The 18978-nt window shown below is 38.3% G+C and overlaps 1 protein-coding gene and 1 pseudogene across 6 annotated transcripts in view; one reads left to right on the top strand and one right to left on the bottom strand.

Moving 5' to 3' along the window:
- The window catches only part of SLC16A4 (solute carrier family 16 member 4), a 39897-nt gene that overhangs the window by 12164 nt on the left and 8755 nt on the right, over positions 1 to 18978 (top strand). For 3 of the 6 annotated variants that reach the window (XM_055340241.1, XM_055340245.1, XM_055340246.1), the window contains 3 exons: positions 111 to 322; positions 1346 to 1439; positions 9821 to 11585. In XM_055340241.1, the coding sequence (XP_055196216.1) occupies positions 111 to 322; positions 1346 to 1439; positions 9821 to 10026 (512 nt within the window). In that variant the 3' untranslated portion in view covers positions 10027 to 11585. The other 3 variants (XM_055340242.1, XM_055340243.1, XM_055340244.1) reach the window with 3 other exon arrangements.
- Positions 14453 to 14577, bottom strand: LOC129520372 (U4 spliceosomal RNA; annotated as a pseudogene).

Raw genomic sequence — 18978 nt, 5'->3', positions numbered from 1 at the left:
GGATGAAAGTCCTATTACTTAGGGAAAAAGGTCTTATGCAGTTAACACCTTCCAAAGGGGCTAGGGAAAAAGGAATAAGGATTCATAGGGCCGTTTCAATCTTGTTCCAGGTATCACTGAGACGGTCAGTCAGATAATCGCTGGATGGGTTGCTGATCAAAACTGGATCAAGAAGTATCATTACCACAAGTCTTACCTCATCCTCTGTGGCATCACTAACCTGCTTGCTCCTCTGGCCACTACATTTCCACTACTTATGACCTATACCATCTTCTTTGCTGTTTTCGCTGGTGGTTACCTGGCAATGATACTTCCTGTACTGGTGAGTAGACATACTCATTAACAGTGTAAATTCATTTAGTAAAACCAAGTATTAATAATAACCTCCCCAAAGATAATACATATTTTGTATTAATTTTGTAATTTAAAAAAATCATATGCAAGGCCTCACAAACCTGGTAGCTATATCCTATCCAGTTTTTCGTCTTACCTCTGAGGGGACAAATGATGGGAAGACTATCTACACGGGACAAAAAGAAAAAAAAGCAAAAAAGGGATCAGCAGGATTCCACTTTGCTTCAGTCTCCCAAAAAGTTAGGTTTCTGCTTACTTCTTTCAGCTCCAGAAATTTAACTCCTTCTAAGACACCACCTTGAGGGGTTCCCTGAGAGAAAAACGGGCTTCCTGACCAGTGTGGCTCCTCTCTTGCTGAAGGAAGTTCGATGTACTTTAATAGGGATATTGTTTAATTTCTCTGTTTTGACCCCAAATTGACTTAAAGTCCTGTGCCCAAAAGCAATGGAAATACTTACTCAAATACTTCATGGAGTCTTCTTAGAACTTAGGTGCTGAATGTACTGGAACAGAATCCCAGGGAAACTTCTGGCCTGATATTAATATTCGTGTAAGGGCTGTAGGATATTATATGAGGCTTTTGCAAAAACCAAACTTTCTAAAGCTGAAATCAACCTGGGAAGACAGACTTCTTACAGACCAGTGGCTGGTATTTAGCCATAGGTGGATTTGGGAATACCACTGTTGGCTCAGAATATAAATACCACTTCCTAATAGAGAAAAGCAGTGAGGGTGAGGGGAGAAAAAGTACCCTTGAGACACCTCAAAGATTTAAAATAAACCCCATGTTCCTTACTAATATAATGAAAACACTGCCTGCCTGGCACAATTACTCTTCCCTGTTTGCCTCAGCTCTTTTATAGTATCAAGGCAAAGGGCCATCCAAATCACCTAAGAAGTCAACTGCTCATAGTATTTATCCCTCTGCAAGCATAGGTCTCTACAGAACTTCGCCCTCAATATAGCTAACACTGGATTCTAATCCCTTTAGGTTGATCTGTCTGGGAATTCTAGAGCACATCAGTTCTTGGGACTTGCCAGTTTCTTTGCTGGGATGGCTGTCCTTTCTGGACCACCGATAGCAGGTAATAGCCTAGCTGTATTCTGAACAAACTTCAACAGGTATGAAAGAAAATGATCCATTATGAATGGTAACATACAATGACAGTATCGGGGTAAAAAACTGATGAGATTTCCGCTGTTCCTACATTGACTCTCAACACTCCGTCACCAACCCAGGAGAATCTGAGGATTTACACAATAGATAGTAAGAGGTTAACTAAGCACCTTCTTATATTATCTTGGGAGTCTTAGAACTGTGTGTGTCTACTTGCCAGGGGAGACAACCCAGAGTTTTATATGATTCTTAAAGACCTATGATGTCTTCAACCAACCAACTAACCAACCAACCAACCACTAGCATCTTTTATCTGAGCAGGAGTCATTAAAGAACTTCAAGGCTGCCTGACCCCTTTGCTCTTCAGATGAGCTATACACATAGCTGCCCAGGGCTTCCCAGCATCTTTTATTTTCCAAGAGGGATGATGGAGGCCCTTCATATTCTTTCTGTACTGAAGGTGGGAGGACACTTGGCCTACAGGCCAGAATCTCTATGGAAAGGATGTGTGGGGCTAGCCACTGGTAAATATTAAATACAAGTACAGGAAAAATATTAAATACAAGTACAGGAGTTCTGATTATTTAAGCTAGCATTAAGACTGAAACATTATTTTCTATGCACTTTTAACCTAAATGGACATTTTGTGCATGCTGAACATTTAATCCAAGACTCTTAAAAGACTACTCACACAGAAATATTTCTAGAGAAGACTTAAACTTTAGTGTTTTACACACTATAGGTTCTCAATGTTTACATGTACAGATTACTACAGAATTTTCAATCATACACAAAAAGGAATTCAGCTTAAAATTTCCTTTTACTACCTTCAATCCTGAAGTGAAACAGAAAAGATACGATTTTGTCTATCATTTTTTAAAAACTAAGTTTTATGATGATCCTATTTAGGTGTGCACCTAAATGTAAGGCCTAGAAAAAGGCAAATATCAAAAGGGAAAGTATAAGATTAATAACAAAAATTATTGGAAAGAAAGCAAACACCATTAACTGAAGTTCAATCTAGGAAAATTTTTCTAAGCTAAAAGTGTATACAAATATACAACCAACCCCTATTCGTGTTTACAAGCACACCTCAGCCCATGTGGTCTAGCTTAGCCTATACCTCACACCTGGAAAGCAGGCTTGAAATTTTAAATTCAGATTCAGAACTGTGATTTAGGGACTGGTAACAGGAGACCACACACCAGAGGTGCCTAGCCAAGCAGCGCTATAGCTAGTGCCAGCGAGCTAGAAAAAACAGAGCTCAAATATAGCTTGCCCATGCGTTTTCTTGATCTTTTTTTTTTTTTTTTTAATCCTTCTTCACTGGCCATCCCAGTGATGCCTTCAAACTTTCCAAGCCTATTAGGTCCAAAGCAGAGGGAGGTAATAAATACCAGGCACAGAGTATCTTATTCAAATGATAAAGGCAGGTAACATGTTTAGAGATTTCAAGTTTTGTATGTTTTTATATACATCTTAAAATGTTTCAAGAGTTCAATACATGAGAAGTTTTGTGTTTTTTTTTTGTTTTGTTTTTTTAAGATTTTATTTATTTATTCATGAGAGACACAGAGAAAGTGGCAGAGACATAGGAAGAAGGAGAAGCAGGCTCCATGCTGGAAGCCCAATGTGGAATGTGGAACTTGATCCCGGGACTCCAGGATCACGCCAGATGTGTGTTGGGTCTTAAAACCAATTTGTTGGGTCATGATCTTTAAAATTTTTTTAATGAAGAAGAATAGACTAGGGGCACCTGGGTGGTACAGTCAGTTGAGCACCCAACTCTTGGTTTCAGCTCAGGTCATGATCTCAGGGTCCTGGGATGGAGCCCCACGTTAGGCAACATGCTCTGCAGGGACTCTGCTTTTCTCTTTCCCTCTGTCCCTTGCCCCTGCTCTCTTGCTCTCTTATTTAAAAAAAAGAAAAAGAAAAGACTACAACAGAACAGCTTAAAAAACACTGCATCACTTTATTTTAAATTTTTAGTTCATACACACACACACACACACACACACACACACCTATGTAATATAAAGTATATGTGATATCAAACACACATTTCTTACAGTCAATGAGTCAAAAAAAATTTACAATCCTTTTATTACCCAATGTTCACAATACCCTAGGCACTATATAAGGAGAGCTCATGAAAAGAATTTTTAACCACTAATTCTGAGAATATTACCTAGGCATCATAAATTGTATAAGTTCTACAAAATAGTCAAAGGAAATGATAAGGCTGATGCTGATAGCTTATATAAAGATTTTTAGTCTGGAGTTGCTCACAGTATCTTAAGATTATAATAATTAAATATAAAATTCAGTTAAATTTCCTTCTTTATACCATGATCTCTCACCGACAGCAAGGCTAAGCATCTTGTTAAAGGGAGAAACTTCAGTAAAGTCCTTACTCATGTAAGTCATTCCTCAGTGAAACGACAAAGAGAATTTTACAAAGGCCATTAGACTTGTTCCTAACTTCTGACTCCAACAGCAAGGACCAAAGAAACATCAGAGATGTTGATTTACAGATTGACTCAGCTCTCGACAGGTATGGGCAGTCACTTTATCGCCTTCAGCTTTAACTAAATCCAAAGTCTTACTGGTTATAAAGTATTAAATTCTCAACCAAATTTAGATTTTCAGAACTGCAGGAGATGCTCATTTTGTACTTACCTAGATCCGTTATTATCAAATTGCAAAACCTGAAATTCCTAGAAAAAATTACAGGCATATTTAATTAGGAATCTAGCAAACAGTAAAACTTTTCACAATAACCCTCAGTTAAAACACCAGTTAAAAACTGTAACATCAATTACATGAACAGTATTTTCTCCTTCCTGTATGGAAATGAAAAAAGAAAAACAAGTTAGTCCTATACAGCATATTTTAATAATTCAAGGAAAGAAAAAAAAAGCATAAGAAACCCATAGGAATCATATGACTGAGTTTTTAAAAAATACTTTTCTTTTAAAAAATGTAAATAGACATACAGGCAAGACCTTCACAAACCTTGATTAAATATGGTAAGAAACATAGGGGCAACAAAATGTATCAGATCTCAAATGAAAATAACAGACCTGGACTGAAATGGAAAGAAGTAAAAAATTACGCCCCACACCCAGTCTGCTTCTTCTACCCCATAACCCCTCCTATTCTTAACCCTGTGACAAATTCAGTGTTAGTTTCCTGACCTAAAGTAGTCAACAGACGTAAGTGTAGGTCAAATGTCACTGCTCATCCAACCCCAACTGCTATTTTTTGCTGGTAGATGACATCTAGAGCTACAAGTTGGCCCAGACGGAAGCCTTGGAAGATTGTAGAAAAATAAAAAGTACTAATGTTTTAAAACTTTACTGTATTTCTAGTTAATCCCTGTTAACAAAAATGAACCTGCAAAAAGCACTATAAATACAAAAATCATGCCCTGGGCAAACCAAGCATATAATCATATTCCCTGACATATAAGCAGGAATGTGAAATTTCTAATCTTATATCCAACACATTTGACAACATATTTGAGCTCAAAAACGCTAAAGGCTCAGTTTCACTTAAAAACACCACCATCGGGGATCCCTGGGTGGCTCAGTGGTTTGGCGCCTGCCTCTGGCCCAGGGCACGATCCTGGAGCCCCGGGATCGAGTCCTGCGTTGGGCTCCCGGCATGAAGCCTGCTTCTCCCTCTGCCTGTGTTTCTGCCTGTCTATCATGAATAAATAAATCAATCTTAAAAAAAAAAACAAAAAACAAAAAACAAAACACCACCACCACCACCAAGGGCCCATATTAGCTGCCTATAAAACAAAACTGAATGCAGTTCCCCTCTCTTTCACTGCCAATGGATGAATGCCTATATCATGCTAATATATACATTTTAGATATATTTAAAATCAATCATAAATATAACCTGAAAACGCTCTTAAACTACCACCAGTTAATTATTTGATTATAATTCAGTATTCATTCAATAATCATCAAGCAATTAGCACAGCACTCTTCTAGCTGCTATAGGGAACACAGAAGACAGAAGTCATTCTGTTAATATTCTTCTACAGTGCCTAGGGTCATGGTGCAGCACTGTCACATAAACTGCCAGAAATTAATACTAAGGACAATGGTTTAGAGCCTCTAAAACTAAGAATTATTAGAATATATATTCTTTCTCGACTTCATTAATTGAAAATCTGGTTAAGTCACTATAATTTAGTTAATACGAAAATGAGTTAACTCTGTTTTACCTTTATTTTTTATTTTTTTTTTTGAGATTTTATTTATTCATGAGAGAGACAGAGAGGGAGAAGTAGGCTCCTTGCAGGGAGCCTAATTTGGGACTCTACCCCAGGACCCTAGGATTACCTGAGCCACCCAGGCGTCCCTGGAAAGCCATTTCTTAACACTGAACTATAAGTTGATTCTATTCCAATTAAGTTAAATAGTTCCTAAAGAGAAGTGCATCTCCCTCGTGCTGTTAATTGTTAACCTCACACCACGTCAAGTCAACAATACCATGAGGGAAACTAGTAATCTTTACTAGTCTTAAATTACACTAACTCTTCATCTGTGTTTTACAATGGCTAAAATGGAAGTTCACCCATCTAAGCTGGTTTCTTGTTCCATTAACCCAGATAAGGTCATCTCCTCATGAAATGGTCACTCCTTCTCTCTATTCTATCCTCATTTCAGATACAACATGAAACATATATTCCACCTGTTGCTCAGTCCACCTTCTACCAACCATGTTCACTATAGTTTTATTATCTTGGTCTATCAGCTGAAAATTTCTCTATGACTTGAAATTTTATTTGGAAAAATATAAAACAGCTCAATCTTTTGATCTGCTATAAATCTACTTTGGAGGCTGGGATAGGTAGAGGTAAGAAGGCAGAGCAGACTTCTCTGTCCTCTAAATCCTGGGGAATATATTATATCCTAAAGAAGCAAAAGAAAATCATACAGATTAGTTATTCTGTGATTATTTTCCCCATAAACATATGCCCCCCAAAATTGTAGTTTCAGTATTCCTCAGATTGATGAATTCCTACAGAAACATCAAAAATAAATTCTAAATAGTGCTCTACTGTGGTTAAAAAGAGGGCAGGGTGGGGTAGCCTTTCCTTCACAAAGCCAAAAAAAAAAAAAAACCAAGCTTCAAAATCCTAACACACAGCACAATCCTTTTAATGAAATTCATAGCATGGAGCAAATACTTACAGCACTCTTGGTAAATCTTACTTATGTGTGGACTTTAGAGAGCTACTGTCTTAAAAGGCAGTAAGGTTTGGGACACCTGGGTGGCTCACTTGAGCAGCTGACCCTTGCTTGGTTTTGGCTCGGTCACAGTCTGGGGTCGTGAGATCAAGCACTGCATGGGGCTCTGCACTCAGCACAGACTGCTTGTTCCTCTTCCTTCCTCTCCCCCTGCTCTCTAATAATTCAAAAAACAAAAAACCTTAGAAAAAGGCAGTGAGGTTTAAATATGCTAAAACCATGTTTCCCAAGATTTTTCCCATGATGGCCATATAGAAAATGTTTATATAGTATACCCTAAGATGAAAAGGCTGCTAATAGCCAGCCAACAGGTCCAGGGACTCTAGGGATGACTAAAGATCATTTGTATTTGTACACCTTCGAAGTCTGCCACTATGCCCCAGCCCAATGGCTGGAAGTTCTAGTTCAACACTGGCTAGTCACTTATGGAATTCTCAACCACTAAATGGAACTACATTCAAGGAACTTGGGAATTAAAGGGCCTGCTAGGTATATTTCAAGTTTTAACAAGATGACCAATAATAAACTTAGAGTAGTAATCCTAATAAAAAGGATTCATGGGGCGCCTGGGTGGCTCAGTCAGTTAAGTGTCCAACTCTTGATTTCAGCTCAGGTCATTATTGTGGGGTTATGGGATCAAACCCTGCTTTAGGCTTCATGCTCAGCAGACAGTCGGCTTGAGTTTCTCTCCCTCTGCCCCTCTCCCTGCTCCAATGCTCTCTCTTTAAAATAAAGTACATCTTTTTTTTAAAGATTTTATTTATTTATTCACGAGAGAGAGACACACACATGCACACAGAGAGGCAGAGACACAGGCAGAAGGAGAAGAGGCTCCATGCAGGGAACCCAACGTGGGACTTGATCCCAGATCCCAGGATCAGGACCTGAGCCGCTGCTGAGCTATCCAGACGTCCCAAATAAAGTAAATCTTAAAAAAAAAAAAAAAAAAAAAAAAAAAAAAAAAAAGCTCAACAATCTAGTTCTGAGATCAGAGGTATTTCTTTATTTCTTTCTTAGGATGTTACACTCATTTTTAAATACCCAGGGCTTTGCCCATAGAATGACAGAATAATTTAAAAGTGTTGGCTTTAAAAAAAAAATAAATTTAGAATCCTATGTTAAATACCGAGTTTGATAGACTATTAAAAAACTCACTTGCAAAACTGTTTATGGAAGCTGACCCCTATCTTTTTAGCTGTTTTATATTATCACAAGACATATTATTAGACATTTCTGCTTAAAATAGGGTTGTAGCCATAGACATAAAAAAATAATTTGGACTGCAATTTTACTGTATGTAAGAACTGACTGGGTCACCCATGAATTATGCTTAAGGGAAGCCAATGAATCTGCTCGATTAACATGCATCTCAGATGAATCTGAGGCAAGTAGTTTGTAAACACTGAGGAAATGCTTACAAGGGCACTTTAGCTTAGGCATTCTGTACCAGCTGGCAGTGTCCTATTCCTCAGACTGCTGGCTACAGACAGTAATACTCAGCATGCACTGAACACTTAGATGGATGCACACTCTTCTGGATTATGGTTAATTACATTATCTTGGCTTTATCATTCACAGTGCTTTTGCTAGGACCACAAAGAAACCCCATCCTTTGAATGCCAACTTACGTGTTTACATTTAAAGCAGTTAGAATATGATAGGTTCTCTACCAAACAACGATTTCCTTTAAAAATATACACTCAAGAGCCTTAAACTGTTTAGGGCTGAAAGTGCATTTGTACACAGCTTTTCTATATTGTTACCAAAAAAGCACAGAGATCTAATAAAATCAGACCAAATTAGAGTCTCTTTTACTTTCAGTGGTAGAAAAAGGCTGATTATTAACCAAATACGGTAGATGTTTCAATACAAATGAAGCCCTGAATTTAACTTACTTAGTAGTCATGTAAATCTAACCTTGATTATGACAGCTAATAGTTCATAAAATAATATGACATAGCCCTAGATGCTACACTTCATTCATATTTGCTAATTTTATAAATATAAACTAAATACTCAACTGTATGATTAATCTACTGAATGGCACCTGGATCTTAGAATTCTAAAAATATGCTAATATCTCAGTTATCAAGTATGAATAAGAAAAATATTTACATTTTTTTTTTTTTAATTTGAGAGAGAGAGCATGGCAGGGCGCGGGGAGCGGCAGAGGGAGAAGTAGACTCCCCCTTGAGTAGGGGGGCCCGACATGAGGTTCAATCCCAGGACCTGGATATCATGACTTGAGTCCAAGGCAGACATCCAACCAACTGAGCCATTCAGGCACTCCAAGAGAAACAGATTTAAAACTAATCATTTCATTAAATTTTGCATGGAAATACGTGGAGAGTTCTAAAATACGCTAAATAATTCCCTGTCCTGGTAAGAAAATATATTAAATATGTTTTAATCTTTAATGTTTCAGAAAAACATCATTCTGACTTTAAATGTGTATGTGAAATGAAAGGCTTATTACCAATTTTCTGGGATTTATAAAGACAACCACTACAACCCATTTCTCCTCCTTTCTAGAAATCTGAGACTGTCATCTTGCCTGTCTCTTTGATATTTGAAGGGCAATCACAATCAACATAATACAGACTTCTCCTAGCTGATTTCACTCTTTTGCTCAACTCCAAGAAACATTTCACTGAGGTCACTGATCCAACAAGGAGTCAACACATAAAAAGCAAGTTAAATTAGCTGAATTTAAGAGGCTAATAAAACATTCCATTCATTCATTACATTAAGAACAGGAAATAAAGCTAATGAAGCGAACAAAAAAATTAAATGTCTATATCAGAACCAAATAAAAAAAAAAAAAAGGATAGGAAATAAAGACATACACAGTCAGACCAAAAAGAGAAGAGGGTATACTATACACATTCAGTGAGAAATCATGTTCCAAAATATAAATGAAAATGAAAAGATATAGCATAAGCTCCATGAGGGCAGATATTTCTATGTGTTTCATTCACAGATATGCTCCCAGTAGCTAAAACTGTGCTGGCATACAGCACCAAAACTTCTTTGAATAAATGATCAGAGTAACAGCCTTAACTTTAAAAATTTTTTTTAGGATCAAAAGCCAATTTGCGGGCAGCCCCAGTGACCCAGCGGTTTAGCACCGCCTTCAGCCCAGGGTGTGATGATCCTGGAGACCTGGGATCAGTACTGAGTCCCGCGTTGGGCTCCCTACAGGGAGCCTGCTTCTCCCTCTTCCTGTGTCTCTGCCTCTCTCTCTCTCTCTCTCTCTCTTTCTCTCTCTGTGCCTCTCATGAATAAATAAAATCTTAAAAAAAAAAGCCATTTTGCATCTACAAACATAATAAGCATGCAATACTTTAGAAAAGAGGTTTCTCAGAGTATGGTCAGTGGACATCTGGAGGTCCTGAGAACTTTTTAGGAAGCCTAAAAAGGCAAAACTATCATAATAATACTAGGTTGTTATTTGCCATTTCACAGGGCTGACTTTTACAACAATGTTTAAAGACAAGTGCCTTGCACAAATATTCTTTGCCACCACATACTCATAGTTTTTTAAAGTGTTTCATTTAAAAAAGTTCCGTCAAATACTAAATTAAAAAAAAAAAAAAAGGAAAAATGCTTTCTACACCAGGAAAAAAAAAAACATTTTCGTATGTGCCATTAGCTAAATGATTTTGTGGACCGACCCATTCTTGCTTTAAAAGAACATTCGGGGGCAGCCTGGATGGCTCAGTGGTTTAGCGCCGCCTTCAGCCCAGGGTGTGATCCTGGAGACCAGGGATCAAGTCCCACGTCGGGCTCCCTGCATGGAGCCTGCTTCTCCCTCTGTCTGTGTCTCTGCCTCTCTGTGTGTGTGTGTCTCTCATGAATGAATGGATGAATGAATGAATGAATACATACATACAAACATAAATAAATCTTTAAAAAAATAAAAGAACATTCTGATTTCAGGAGACTTACACTCATCATTTAACACATTTGACTAGTCACTTCCTTTTCACATGTTCTCACAGCCTCCTGAACCTTCCCTTCTTAGCCCTCATGATATGTGTAAGTCACGTGTTAGTACCTGACTCCTCACAGAACTGTACAGTCTGTGAGGGCAGGGAGCACATCTGTTTTGGCTCACTACCATTCTCTTCTCCAACAACTAGCACACTATTGGGAACATAATATAAATACTGAAATGTTTGTTCAGTGAGGAAAAAAAGATAACCAATTCTCTCACTTTTTTCTTTGGAAAATAGTAGTAATTCACAATTATTCTCTTTTTAAAAATTTTTTATTTCTTCATGAGAGACAGAGAGAAAGGTTGAGACAGAGGGATTCCAAGATTCCTTGGGAGGCATTCCCCACAATTATTTTCTTTGTAAGAACAGTAGCCTTCTAATAAGATTCATCATAAAATTAGGGGCCTTGGGAAGCTCAGTCAGTTAAGTATCTGCCTTTGGCCCAGGTCATGATCCTGGAGTTCTGGAATTGAGCCCCACATCCAGGCTCCCTGCTCAGTGGGTAGTCTGCTTCTCCCTCTGTGAGCATGTTCTCTCAAATAAAATCTTTAAAAAAGAAGATTCATAGTAAAATCAGATTGTATGTGTCCCTAACTTTCCCCAACTTCCACTGTAAGACAGGAGATGAGTTCTGGGTCTATGAGGACTTTTTTCCACACAGGGTTAAGTCCCTAACTCAGGTGGAACAGATTTAACTTTATCAATAGAAAATAAGGCAGGCAGCCTAACTCCCTAATATATCACAATACATCCTAGGAATTATAGGAGGCTCCTTCCCTTGACACAGTGGATGGCTGAGAATTACTACCTGAAAGGTCCGCTTCACTAACAGACACCACTCCTTCCTTCCAGGCTGGTTATATGATTACACCCAGACATACACTGGCTCCTTCTACTTCTCTGGTACGTGCTATCTCCTCTCTTCAGTTTCCCTGTTCTTTGTACCGTTGGCTGAGAGATGGAAAAACAGTGCCTGACCAGAAAGGAAAAGGACTGCAATCAAGCGAGAGCTTAACAAAACACAATCTAAACTAAGAAGTCACTGGAAACAAAAGCTTGGAAGAAACCAATTTCCTCATTTGTAAAATGAAAAGGCAAACCAGATAGTTTTTAAGGTTTCTTTTTTTTTCATTCTGAGGAATGCCTAATTGATAGAAAAGAGCCACTTAAACTAAGCTGTTAGTATTTAATCAAACAGGCTAAAGTCTTCATCAGTGAAAATAACTACCTTAGGTATTAAAATATAATTCCTAATGTGCTATAATAATAAATTGACAAAACTCTCAACTTTGCCTTGGTAATCCAGCCATTAAGATATATGGAGATGGGGGATCCCTGGGTGGCTCTGCGGTTTAGCATGCCTGCCTTCAGCCCAGGGCATGATCCTGGAGTCCTAGGATCATGTCCCACATCGGGCTCCCTCGGGAGCCTGCTTCTCCCTCTGCCTGTATCTCTGCCTGCCTCTCTGTGTCTCTCATGAATAAATAAATAAAATCTTTGGGAAAAAAAATCTGGAGATGAAAAACTATTCTTGTTAGTGTAAACAATTATTAAATATAGCCACTGGTTGACTAGGACTCTGAAATTTGAATGAGTATTAAAACCTTGTTGAGTGACAAGAATGGTATACACCCTCCAGAGAGTTTATCTTTCCTTATTAGAAGTAATCTTTGTTTCCATTATTTTGTTTCCTAAATTTTCTATGATAAATGTGTATTGCTATGTAATAAAAACTAACAATAGCCAAAAAAGAGAGCACTTGGGCTGCACTCGGTTAAGCACCCAACTCTTGGTTTCAGCTCTGGTCATGACCTCAAGGTTGTGACATCAAGCCCCGAGTTGGGCTCCATGCTTACTGCAGAGTCTGCTTGAGTTTCTCTCTACCTTTCCCTCTGCCACTCCTACTCATGCTCTGTCTCTAAAATAAATAAATCTTTAAAAACACTTTTTAATTACCAAAGGAAACCCCTCCTTTATTTCAAGATCATTTGAATACTATTCCTGCCCATTTAAACAATATTACTTTTCACTAAATCTACTTATCTAAAATATTCAAACTAAACGATCTAGATGTGTCTTTAGAACCACAGATTTTAGGGGCACCTGAATGGCTCAGTTAGTTGGGCATCTGACTTTTGGTTTCGACTCAGGTTGTGATCTTCGAGTCATGGATTCCAGGCCCATGTCAGACTCCATGCTTAGTAGGGAAACTGCTTAGAGTTCTCTTCCTCTCCATCTGCCCCTCCCCTACAAGTGTGTGAGCCTGCACTCGCGCTCTAATAAAGATATCTTTAAAAAAATACAAGTTTTATAAGAAGATTAAGTAGCTTTTAATGGAAGAAATATTTAAACTACTCTTCTTAAATATGGAATAATTATGTTAACTAATAATATCATTCAGACTAAGAAATTACATGTAAATAGAGAGCTCTTCATTTCATTATTTGGGTGATTTTAAGAGGAAAGAAAATACCTAGGGTTCTCTGTAATACCAAGATCCCTTAAAGTCTCTTTCAGAAGACTCTTTCAAACTATTGTTATTAAAAACAATTAAAATTAAATAATTAAAAAAATTAAATAATTAAAATAAATCATTAAAAACTAAGCTAATAATATTATTACTCTATCTTCCCATTCCTTTTTTTTTTTTTTTAAAGATTTTATTTATTTATTCATGAGAGACACAGAGAGAGAGGCAGAGACATAGGCAGAGAGAAGCAGGCTCCATGCAGGGAGCCTGATGTGGGACTCGATCCCGGGAGTCCAGGACCATGCCCTGGGCCAAAGGCAGGCACTAAACCGCTGAGCCATCCAGGAATCCCCATCCTCTCTGCTTTAAAATATCTATTGATTCCCTATAGAGAAAAAAGACTAAACTGAAAGCCTGGCTTTAGCTCCAAAATACCGTACCCGCTCACTCCCTGTTTACGCCTCTGTGCAAGCTTTGCTACCGCCTACAGTCCCAAAGCTTGCCTTTTTCCCTCAGGCATAGTCTCATTCCTCACAAGTTGACTCACTCAAAGGCCACCTTTTCTGGAGACTTCGCCTAACAGGAAGTCAATCTCTGGTCATGATTTCTGTCCACCTTTCTACATGAGTTTACATTATCATTTTTCCATTAGTTTGCAAGATCAACAAGTTGGATGGTGTTCTACTGATTTTTTCCCCCAGCATAAACTTTGGAACCTAATTAATCTGGGTTCAACTCTCAATTATCTTAAAAACAGAAGTTGATCCTATTTAAAACAGGTTTTACGTTTAGATATACGAGTCTAACATTTTTATATTTTAGACTTAAGACAATATGAAAGCAAAGCAAAACAAACACCATCCTCTTAGACAGCAAAAACAGTTAATAATAAATTAAAAAAAAATAATAAATTCCACTCTGCTGCTTGTTACCATATGACCTCATCAATGTCATTCAACCTGAGCCCCACTTTTCTCCTCTGTACATGCGGATAACAGCACCAGCCCACCTCACAGATACACTGTGAGGATGAATGAAAATACTGTACTAAGCAAAATAACCCTCAGATACAGAAGCTGCTAATTTCCTTTCTTCTGCTTTCTAAATCCTTTCTATGTCAAAACAGAAGACAAAAGCAATCAATGAAACCACTCTCATCCATCCTCTCTTCTCTTGGAATACTTTTCTTAAAAGAGACTTTACCTAGAACAATGAGATTCTTTGCTCCTAAGAAAGCAGACTGTACATTTTAAGTAGGACCAACTAAAGAACTCCAAGTTGAATTCTGATTTGGGAAAAGTTTTCAATTAGCAATAATCGCGCCTTGGATAAACCTCATTGGCTATGATACTGCCACTGCGCAAAGCTTCCGATTTGAACAGGCTTTATGAATCTTATGCAACAGAGCAACTCTTCATCTGCTCAATGACAGTAGCCCCTGAACCTGGGTGGTGTGGGTTAAGAAAGTCTGATTCCCTAGGCTACAAGATGTTGAAGACAGTTATAACTAATGTATTCCTTGTATTAACAACAACTTATGATGTTCCTATTCATTTTATTACTTTTCTTTGGACAATATTATAAGATGCCATACATTTTTAAGAATCCATAATCCAGAAATACTATTCCAGCTATATATGGAGTTTCAAGAAAATCAAAATAGTTCACTGATTTTCTTTCCCCTTTGCCCTTAATAGATCCCTAGGAGACAAAGTGGAAACAAATATTAGACTCAGGATACACAACCATACGTGTTTGGAGTGGTAGGGTGGTAAACAACTTTTTTTCCACATCCAATATGTACCAGTCACTAAAGGAGGCACATTTTATGTATTACCTTATTTAATCTTCACAACCTTTATTTTTTTAAAAAAGATTTTATTTATTCATGAGAGACAGAGAGAGAGAGAGAGAGAGAGAGAGAGAGAGAGAGAGACAGGGACACGGGCAGAGGGAAAAGCAGGCTCCATGCAGGAAGCCCGACGGACTCAATCCCGGGACTCCAGGATCACACCCTGGGCCAAAGGCAGGCGCCAAACCGCTAAGCCACCCAGGGATCCCTCTTCACAACCTTTAAAAGTAGGTACTATGATACTCAGCTTATAATGAATAAGCTTAAAGTCAAAGAAATTAAACACTCAGTAAATAGTGAAATCACAATTTATACAGATTGGTAAGAAACCCTACACTGTCCCCTCTAGATCACCCTGACTTCTTGGCAGTACCACAAGATTATGGAGCTGATTTAACTGAAAACAGTTATGATTTGTTCTAACTCAAATTGGCATAAAATTTTATAATATCTACTCTAAAATGAAATGGAGAATGCAAAGTACCTAAGACAAAGCCACAAAAGACATCTGCTACAGCGCAGTAAAAATGTAGTTGTTATAATAATTAACTTTTTTAGGTCTTTCAATATTCACCAAATCTTACCAAAGAAGGTAATGCTTGAGTATAGGCCATTTGTAATGAATTCCTCAATACTAAAATATTATTGGAATGTTTATAAATTTTTTTGGAATGTTTATAAATTTTAAGTCTTGAAATATATATTTATTTTGTAGAGCTATGATAATTTGAACATAAAATTCAGCATACTTTCTTCTCAGCTACTTATTGGCTTCTGTTTAAAATTAAGATACCATTTCTTGCAGTTATTACTCTAAGTGCCATACTACCATTGCAGAAGAAGAAATGTTCTATATATGTTGATCATTTAGCACTATTTCTGATAATAAAGCTCTACCTTTACGATACCTTTTTCTTTTTATTTTAAGATTTTATTTGAGGGCAGCCCTGGTGGCTCAGCGGTTTAGCATCGCCTTCGGCCCAGGGTGTGATCCTGGAGCCCTGGGATCGAGTCCCACGTCGGGCTCCCTGCGTGGAGTCTGCTTCTCCCTCTGCCTGTGTCTCTGCCTCTCTGTGTCTCTCATGCATAAATAAATTAAAAAAAATATTTTATTTATTTATTTGTTTGTTTTTTAAAGATTTTATTTATTTATGAGAGAGAGAGAGAGAGAGAGAGAGAGAGGCAGAGACACAGGCAGAGGGAGAGGCAGGCTCCATGCTGGGGGCCCGACGTGGAACTCGATCCCTGGGCTCCAGGATCGCGCCCTGGGCCAAAGGCAGGTGCTAAACCGCTGAGCCACCCAGGGATCCCCAAAAAAAGATTTTTATTTGACAGAGAAAGAGCTGGAGAGAGGGAGGTGGATGGACAGAGGGAGAGACAGAGGGCTGCCTCCTCAATGAGCAGGCAGCCTGACATGGGGCTCGATCCTAGGACCCCGAGATCATGACCTGAGCCAAAGGCAGATGCTCTGCTGACTGAGCCACCCAGGTGCCCCGCCTGTAACTTTTGAAAGGTCTTTCCTACCCATTATATCTCATTGTCATCATGTCAAGCCTGTAAAGAAATTGAATAGGTATTATTACTCCTATTTTATACTTAAGGAACAAAAGCAAATTAGGACCAAGTTATCTGCCTAAAGTTACAAAGCTAGTCCTTAACACAGCCTAAGTATCAGTGCTGATTAGATCACCACCCCTGGCTTTCCCTTTTTTTTTTGGCTTTCCCTTTTTTAATGATTGTCTAGGGAGTTAAAGTCTAATGAAAGCAAGAACTGCACTTAAACAGAGTAATAATTTTGTGATATTTTCCAAATAATCTAGTCATATTAATATATGTGATGCTATGTTTGTCTGTAAAAAATTAGCTTAGTTTAATAAACTTATCCAACTGCAAAATCAGGCTTTCCCATGAGGAAAAAACTCATCATGTTCTTAGTATTTGATTTTAGTTATTTTTAGGCAAGACAATACAAAACATGAGCAGCGGTTTCTCTGAACACTTCAATACAAAAAAAGCCCAATACTCTTTTTTTTTAAAAGATTTTATTTATTTGAGAGCTGAAGCATGAGTTGTGGGGGAGGGGCAAAGGAAGAAGGAGAAGCGACTCTGTTGCTCAAAGAGCCCCACACAGGCTTTGATTCCAGCACCCTGGGATCATGACCTGAGCCAAAGGCTGATGCTTTACGGACTCAGCCACCCAGGCACCTCAGCCTAATACTTTTTTAAAAACCTTAAGTGTTTCTCCTAACCCAAAACCAACTTGTAGGAGGCTTTATGTCCACATATTTGCCTCATTTGCCTACTCATTTCCCACAAATATCTATCCAGTTGTCTCAGATTTATACTCAAGGCATTAACATATACACAAATGAAAAATAACATAAGTAGCCTGAATCAACTTTTAAAGAAATCAGTTAAAATTCTTGTTTTATTTCTGAGAAGTAAGCTGGTATTATTACCCATGGTCACTGAGCCAAATGATAATCATTTCTAAAAAAAAGAGAGGTGGGGGCAGCCCCGGTGTGGCGGTTTGGCGCCGCCTGCAGCCTGGGATGTGATCCTGGAGACCTGGGATTGAGTCCCACATCGGGCTCCCTGCGTGGAGCCTGCTTCTCCCTCTGCCAGTGTCTCTGCCTCTCTCTCTCTGTGTCTATGAATAAATAAATAAAATATTTAAAAAGAGAGAGAGAGAGAGAGAGAGAGAGAGAGAGAGAGAGAGTACCTGGGTGGCTCAGTCTTGGTTAAGTGTCTGCCTTTGACTTGCTCAGGTCATGATCCCAGTGGCCTGGGATCAAGCCTTGCATGAGGTTCCCTACTCAGTGGGGAGTTTGCTTCTCCTTCTCCCTCTGCCCCTTCCATTGCTCATGCTGCTGCTCCCTCTCTCAAATTAACAAAATATTTTTAAAAAAATTTAAAATTAAAAAAAAAATTAAAATAAGAAAGGAAAGGAAAGGAATGGGAAAAAGAAAACCTAATCCCTGTTAACATTCCAACAGAAGCTACTATATTGTTAAATCTCCTTCTATACAAAAAATGATCAACGGTAAGCTAGTGAGGCTTTTTTAGGCATACAGAGAATCAACTAAGATAGGGGTAACCAACTGTCTTGGTTTGGCTGGAAACAAAGGAGTTCCTGGGACACAGGACTTTCAGTTTTAGAACCAAGATGAGTTGGCCACCCATACTAACAAGTAAAGAACACATCTGGATGTCTAGATACTTGATAGCACATAGTTAAAAACCTAAAGTTTTATTCTAGCAATCTTCCCCCCCAAAAAAGAGAAAATCACAAATTCTATTTTTACCCCATTCAAGCCCCAGTGAGCAAACAGAAATAGGATACACATTAGTAGTTAAGGAAGGGAGGCATACATTTTTAATGAGAATCCACTTTCAGGCATTAACTGACCAGGGACTTGGAAGTAATGGAAGACTTCCAGCTTTCACTTCTACTATTTTTTACAGAAGTGACAATCTGAGCTGAAATAAAGCCAAGATGTCCTACTCTTGGTTCACGTCAACCAACGTTAACATTTTAGCAGGGAAGAGAAGTTTGTCAGGACCAAGGAAATGAGATAAGTGTGAAAGAGCAAGAGCCAATATTGTCTTCCTTCCAATTTCTCAAAGCTGGTCAGAGTTTAGCATAAATTATTTGTATACACCAACCTGCAGATCGAAGTTTATCACACTTGATTAAACAATTTCAAGCCTAAATGCCCCAGCTGTGTAGCACAGCCCTCTGAAGCCATAGCAGTAAGATGACTCACCAACTGGCAGGTGTCTTAGAGTCTACGAATAATGGATGTCTGCCTGGATGAAAACAAATGTATGTGCCCAACAGACGACCTCATCCTGCTTGGCAAAGAGGAGAGAAACTAAAAAACTGATCAGTAGTACAGTACTTGTTTTATAATGGA

This window comes from Nyctereutes procyonoides, unplaced genomic scaffold (genome assembly GCF_905146905.1).
Source record: "Nyctereutes procyonoides isolate TBG_1078 unplaced genomic scaffold, NYPRO_anot_genome, whole genome shotgun sequence".
Classification (NCBI taxonomy): domain Eukaryota; kingdom Metazoa; phylum Chordata; class Mammalia; order Carnivora; family Canidae; genus Nyctereutes; species Nyctereutes procyonoides.
This window is presented reverse-complemented; position numbering and strand designations above follow the sequence as displayed.